The sequence below is a fragment of the Poromitra crassiceps genome, assembly GCF_964638095.1.
Source record: "Poromitra crassiceps genome assembly, chromosome: 5".
Classification (NCBI taxonomy): Eukaryota; Metazoa; Chordata; class Actinopteri; order Beryciformes; family Melamphaidae; genus Poromitra; species Poromitra crassiceps.
Window position 1 is genome coordinate 51,380,978 of NC_139642.1, and position 6,968 is coordinate 51,387,945.

Genomic DNA, 6,968 nt, shown 5'->3' on the forward strand with positions numbered 1-6,968 from the left:
ATCCTGCCATTTTGAATGGAAAACATTTGGAAACCTTGTATGTCATGTTTACTTTGTCAAAACACAGACACAAAAAATCTTCACCTTGTCGCACTCCTGCTGTGTGTTTGATACTTGTCTAACAAAATGAAAGATCTCAAGGTGGAAACGTAGCGAGACTGGCTTCAGAGTCAGGTGACAGTGCATGGTGGTGTTGGGAGAGGTCAGCGCAGATTGACCCAAAGGCAAAAGCTTCTGTCTGATTAGAAACAGCCCTGACCTCTGACCTGACCACTTCACCCTGCTGCTTCGAAGTGTTATTCTCATAGAGCATGGGCTCTTCACCTTGGCTCTGCATGGGTACTCTCTCTTAAGGTTTCATGTAGTTTAGCATGTAGAAACCTACTGTTGCCATTGTTTACATTGTGTTGTTTAGAGTGATAAGCTGAAACATAATATACAGTAGGTGGCATCAGGAGTTTCATGCAAATGTACAGTATGTATACCGTCATTACTGTCTATGCTGCCTGTGACATGAACCAAAGATTTTTTTTTCCATTGTGTCAAGTCAGCAGACTCTGCTCATCACACTGAGTTTCCACTTCACACATTTCCATCATTGTGCAGGTGAAGGCCTGGCAATTATTTATAATGACACCGTTGCCTGGTGTCCGGCCCCGCCAATAGACAGGATCTGAGGCGGCAGAGCACAGCTGCCAATAGACAGGACATGAGGCGGCAGAGCACAGCTGTGGCTGAGACACTTGTTCCATTCCAAAAGGCCATTCTATCTTTTTCTCTAGTGTTTCTCCCCATCAACATGATTGGAATGGCTGGGCTGTGTTCAGCATGCTGGGTGAGGTGTTGGGCTGATGTGTTCACTGTTCAGCATGCTGGGTGAGGTGTTGGGCTGATGTGTTCACTGTTCAGCATGCTGAGTGAGGTGTGAACAGCAAAGTGTTCCTCATATCTAATAGGAGGATGTGACCAAAGCCCTTTGAAGAACAGAAGTAGACACGGCTGTACCGGCATTGTCTAATATAAACAACAGATCAGTGGATGCAAATCACCATTTGTCAATAAAGAAATGGCCGTGGTGCAATATAAGTTTAAGTCAGTCAAAATAATCTGACATGATAGTACAAAGGAGAATTAATTATATGTCATAAGGAGTATAATCATCAGTTTCGGACATTAACAAAATTTTATTTAAATGTTATACATAAAACTTTAGTTTGTTCTTTTTTTTATTCAGCTAAACAAATATTCATATATTGTATATTTTTTTTTATAAAAAGAAACATTTCAAACATTTTAAATATTAATATTTCTTATTTACAATTCAAAACAGTACAGGAAATAATAACAGTAACAATGAAATTATCAATCATAAAAATGTTACAAAACATAAATTTTTCCATTTGAAAATCTGCAAGCTGAGAATTCCAGAATGTTAGCAAGGATACAAAGTAGCAATGTGGAGCTGCTCTACATTCAAACAGGAACTAGAGGTGTGTTCAACCAATCAGATGCTCTGTTAGTTAAGACGTATAACCCAAATCATTTCCTTTTCACATTACAGTCATCTTACTGGACCTTTTCAGATATTTTGAAGTACAATTATATTCCACAGAAAATTGAAATATTGTTATCAAAATGCACCAGAAAGCTATTTTCTTATGTGTATAGTTGAACGCACCTCAAGCTCATTAAGGTCACTGTTCTCTTAAGAGACAGGGTTGTGGAGAGAAGGCGCATGTTGTCTGTGTGTGTGCTTGCTTGTACATGGACGTGTGTGTGTGTGTGTGTGTGTGTGTGTGTGTGCACGACTGCGCGCGCGTGTACATACGCCTATGCACTGTATGTGCGTATTTTTGTGTGTGTGTCCCCCTCTGTCGATGTCTATACAGAATGTAAAGTAATGGGCAGGGAAGTCCATACTGTACACGGATTGAGTCTCTAAAACCAAAACAACAGTAGTTAACAGTCCAGCAGCCTGGCCTCTACTGTAGATAGTCAACGTTCAACAACAGGACTACAGACTACCACAACCACAGTCTACACACTTCTTCTTCCCCTGTTTTCACTACACTTCCCATCAGTCATAGTTCCACTCCCCCCACTGCTCCCTGCAGCAGGAAACAACTGGAGTCAGAAACAAGCAAATGAGCCCACTTTGAGGCTCCAGTCTGGCAGGCATACCAAAGCCATTTAAGGAAATAGATGTCCTCGCTGACCCAACAGTTTCCTGTGAGCCTGTTGGCCACTCAGTAGGTGCTGTGCCGTTCTGTTCCAGGTTGTCTTGTGTGAGGAATCTGGACAAGAACAAGACAGAAATACTGGCAATTGGCACATTTCAAATGGAGACCAGTATTGTGACTAATGGTTTGGTCCTCAGATGGAAAAGTCTATATATGACAGGGCCTGGTGTTGTGGGTAATACGCAGGCCAAGGCCTTTTTTAAGTGCAGCTTGTAAGCTTTCAAATGACGTGTCATACATTGAAATTTGAAAATAGTTGAAGGAGATAGGCTTATTTGAATGTTCGTACTGTACCTAATGTTCGTAAAAGCAACATTCAGAGAAAATCACCCTCAAAGTTGGTGAACAAGCTTGGTTTGCCCTAAACAAACTTGGTTTGCTAACAAATGAGTTCCTAATATTTAGTGATCCTAAAATTGGTCTCTGTCATATTGGAGTGTGTTCTTCAACGTCTAAACGTGCGCACACCAGACCGTGTCACATATAGGATGGAAAGGAAAAGTGGCTATTTATCTGAGCTGGGGAACTAAGTAGCAAGGTGACGGCCATGACATGTTAAATAATTGCATTAGGGAATTTGATCACATGACGTACCCGTCTTACAAAGAGTGGAGAGAGGAGTTGAGAGAGAGAGAGAGAGAGAGAGAGAGAGAGAGAGAGAGAGAGAGAGAGGCGCTACTGGAGGCTAACATGCTTTTGAGCAGAAAAGGATAAGGTAGCATGATCGCAGCTGGAAATGGAAAATGCTTCATAAAATAATGCGCATATAAAACGATGATGCTCGTTAGGAAAGGCGGAAGAATCTGAGGAAGAAAAAGGTGAGAAGCAATGTGGCAATAAAATGAGTGGACAGTCATTGGTCCATCCATAGACGCACCTGTTCATTCATGATGGCAGACAGTTCAGTCAGCATGTCCCTGTAGTGAGCTCTCATCTCCTCCTGGTACTCCAGCTGGTCCTCCTTGATCAGACGCTCATTCACATCCAGTGCCTGACCACAGGCTTCGGCAAATTGCCTGCAGGGGGGGAAATTATTAGATTTATCTTACTCTCTAGTAGCTTTACTAAATGACTGATACTGGCAAGGTATTGACGACTAGTGCTGTGAATTACACCCTGCTGTAGGAACCAAATATGGTGTGGTCATATTTCCTGTGTGTGATTATTATTGAATGTTATGCTCTATGCTCTGTGTCCATGGGGTGTCGCTGTGCTATTACCTGGGCTCAGGTAGTCTATATAGGTAGCGACTTCACTATTGTTCACCAGGTGTTTGTCCCCGGAAGGGCAACAGGTGTTTGACCGCTTCACTGTGGCAGTAAAGTTTGGTTGCTGTGTTCTGCTTTTCATGTTTGGGGACAATTGAAACGGACTGTATTCACTTTGTGCACTGGAATCAATGGATTGTTTCCCGCAAATGAACAGCCTTTATCGATTCTCAACGCAGCACACAACAAGACAGTATCGTACTGAACATCGTCAAGAAAAGCACGTCAACCAGGTCCCCCCGGCGGTGAAACATTCTCAGTAGCTTACAGGATTAAGACTGGGCTCCTAATAACACCCGTTCATCCAGGAGCACACAGCATTTCTTTTTATTATTATTATTCTTTGGACATTTTTGCCTTTTTTTCAGACAGGAAAGGTGGGGAGAGAAAGAGGGGATGATATGCGGCAAAGGACCTCGGGTCGGATTCGAACCCGCGTCGGCCGCGCGAAGGACCTAGCCTCCGTCGTACGCGTGCTACCAGGACGCACAGCACACAGCAAATTTTCTAGGGTTAATTAATAAGTGTTAATTTTTCAGTGACTGGTATTTAGAGTTGACAAGTGTTGACTGGGGAGTTGTTTGTCCACTTACAGTATGTACTGATATGGCTCTGGGAGGGTGTTCAAAACTATCTAGAACTGTTAAATGAACTGATGGGTGTCAACTATAAATACTGGCATAGTGCTGATTTTTACACTCTCAGAGTAAAATGTGAATTCATTTGAATTAACACTGACAATTTTCCTTTGTATGCATGCGGTTTTACTGTGGGTGACGGCCTTCAACATTCCAACATGTATTGTATAAAATATCGCATGCATTTTGAACTGAAATGTGCGGCAGCATCCTACCTGAAGATCTCCTTGAGGAGTTTGACCTGGTTGTCTGGGTATTTCTTGGCATTCTTCTCCTCCAAAAAGGCCCGGGCATAAGCCATAGGCCCTGCATTCACCTGGAAGCATGAGACCCATGAGACAATAATGTACCAAAAGCAAATGTGTGGATCTGAATATTTGTGTGTGTGTGTGTGTCTGTGCGCGTGCGTGCGTGCGTGCGTGCGCGTGTCTATGCACAATCCTCACCTTGACACTAACACTGCCCTGCAGTTTGAGCTGCAGCCGTATCATGTCCACCTCGTCCATGTTACAGAGCTGGTTGAGCTCGGAGACCTTGCGCGACATCTCGTCGATGGCCACTTCGATCGGGTTCATCTCTGTGCTCTGCTGCTCCACCACCTGGATGCGTTTCTTCAGGTAGGGGAAGCTGGAACACGCTGGAGAAAGACGGGCGAGAGAAGAACGTACCGGTCAGACTCATCGTCCAGTTACCTGCCACAGTCTGTCATAAGAACTGGACTTGTGTTTAGAGTTGGATGCTGCCTCCGCAGTAAAGGTCTATCCAGACAGAGAGAGACGGATCCTTACTGGTGAGTATGGTGCGTCTCTTGCACTGCTCCTCCACGTCGCCGTGTTTCTTCCCCGACAGCGTGAAGGGCGTCTCGAACACAAAGCGGTTGATGTTGTGATGTCTCTCAAAATCTGTCCTTTTCTCCTGTTGCTCTTTCTCGTCAAAGTAGGGCAGCACGTACGTCACCTGAATGTAGGCAAACTTGGAGTCCAGGTCTTTGGGGTTCACCTGGGTGGCAAAACATGTTTAAGCAATTTATGATTGGGACCGTTACAATACGATTCACTAAGGCCATGTTCAGACTAGGAGGCCAAATCTGATTTGTGAACTTTAATGACCTATTAATGATTCTATCCAGATTGGTTTTATGAGTCTGGATGCTCCAAATCTGATTTGTGTCATTTGTCCCAAACCACATATGGAGGTAGTTTCCAATCTGCTTTTGACTGATGTGACTTCAGCGTGGACGCGCTGATCACCCAAATCAGATTTGTGGCAGTGCGGACACACTCCCAAATCAGATTTGGGAAACCAATCAAGATAATGATGATTAACGACTTTAGCAGCAAATCGGATTTGCCTGTAATGTGAACCTGGCCTAACTGATACAGGGCTCACGATTCAATACAATCACGATAAGCTGTAACAAATATCAATGACAACAAAGTGTTTATTTTTGAGTCACAAATCTTTCTGGCAATAACATTTGCTAGAATGTAAACAATTAAAAACAATTATTACAGACAATAATTAATTCAAGGGAGAGTTTGTAAGATTGTGATTGTCAACAGATTTAAATGTAGCTCATATGGCGATACATTTTTCTGCCCCACGATACACATTTTCACAGTTTTGTATTGCGATATACTGAATTTTGATATACCGTCTCATCCCTAGGCGATGAATATCATTCAACCTTATCAATAGAACAAATTCTACAATGTCAGTTACCTTATTGGAGTCCTGGATCATCTTAACATTGTCCGCTCCAAACTTGTCTGAGTAGAGTTTCAATAACCGCTGGGAGATTTCCGACAGGCCGGTCAGCTTCGGCTCCTTATAGATGAACTCTTTACTCTCCTCTTCCTCAAAGAAACCCTACCACAACACACATGCACACACACACACACGCAAACACACACACGCAAACACACACACACGCGCATGCACACGCATGCACACACACGCGCACGCACACACACGCGCACACACACACACACACACACACACACACACACACACACACACACACAAAAACACACACGTGATTAGAAACACCTGTGCCTGTGTGTTGTTGCGTGGGTGTATGCAATGCTAATTTAATATGTTTACTGTGTTCCTTTAGCTGTGGGCTTCTTCTACTTCCATTCCATGTATAGACTGGTTTTAGAATGTTGCCCCCTAGTGGTTTCTTGTGTCACTGGTTATACAACAAAGACGCCACATAGCATTTTATAATTTTGTTAGAACAGATCAGCACTGACAGTGTCACTGTTATGTTGTGGATGGGACAGGTCATTTTCCAAGCACCATGGGAGTGAAAGGTCAAAGGTGAATGAGGTTTATCAGGTAATACCTGCCTGTCCACTGTTCCCTGCAGAAAGGGCTCTATTATATACCAAGATATTTAGGGTCATTGCAGATTATATGAAGTATACATATTATACATATATATATATATATTAATATGTATACATATATACATATATTAATATGTATATATATTAAATATTAATATGTATACAGAATAGACAACAGCAAGCTGGAGACGAACCCGCCAAAGGGTTGGAGCAGCAGTTGTTAATAGTGGTAGGAGGAGAAGAGAGGCAAAGGTGGTTAGAAGAAAGTAAGATGGAAAAAACAAAAACAGACAAAAAAAAACTTACCGCAATCTTGATATAGAATATAAAAAAAGAAGAAAAGAGCAGACAGACAAATTAAAGACACAGACTCAAATAAAGAATCTGCTCTCCGTGTCTTGTTGCCAAAACAACAATTGTATTTCTTCCTTCTCTTGCTCATTAGTGAGTAGATCTCTCATGTTCTCCTTT

At 42.6% G+C, this 6,968-nt stretch overlaps 1 protein-coding gene across 7 annotated transcripts in view; it reads right to left on the reverse strand.

Annotated features, from left to right (window-relative positions):
- Positions 1-1,177: 1,177 nt before the first annotated feature.
- dock10 (dedicator of cytokinesis 10) overlaps positions 1,178-6,968 on the reverse strand; it is a 241,720-nt gene continuing 235,929 nt past the window's right edge. For all 7 annotated transcript variants that reach the window (XM_083637499.1, XM_083637503.1, XM_083637502.1 and 4 more), the window contains 6 exons: positions 5,869-6,015; positions 4,935-5,145; positions 4,593-4,783; positions 4,362-4,462; positions 3,118-3,256; positions 1,178-2,294 (listed from right to left, as the gene is read on the reverse strand). In XM_083637499.1, coding sequence (XP_083493625.1) covers positions 2,247-2,294; positions 3,118-3,256; positions 4,362-4,462; positions 4,593-4,783; positions 4,935-5,145; positions 5,869-6,015 — 837 coding nt within the window. In that variant the 3' untranslated portion in view covers positions 1,178-2,246. The remainder of the gene's footprint in view (positions 2,295-3,117; positions 3,257-4,361; positions 4,463-4,592; positions 4,784-4,934; positions 5,146-5,868; positions 6,016-6,968) is intronic.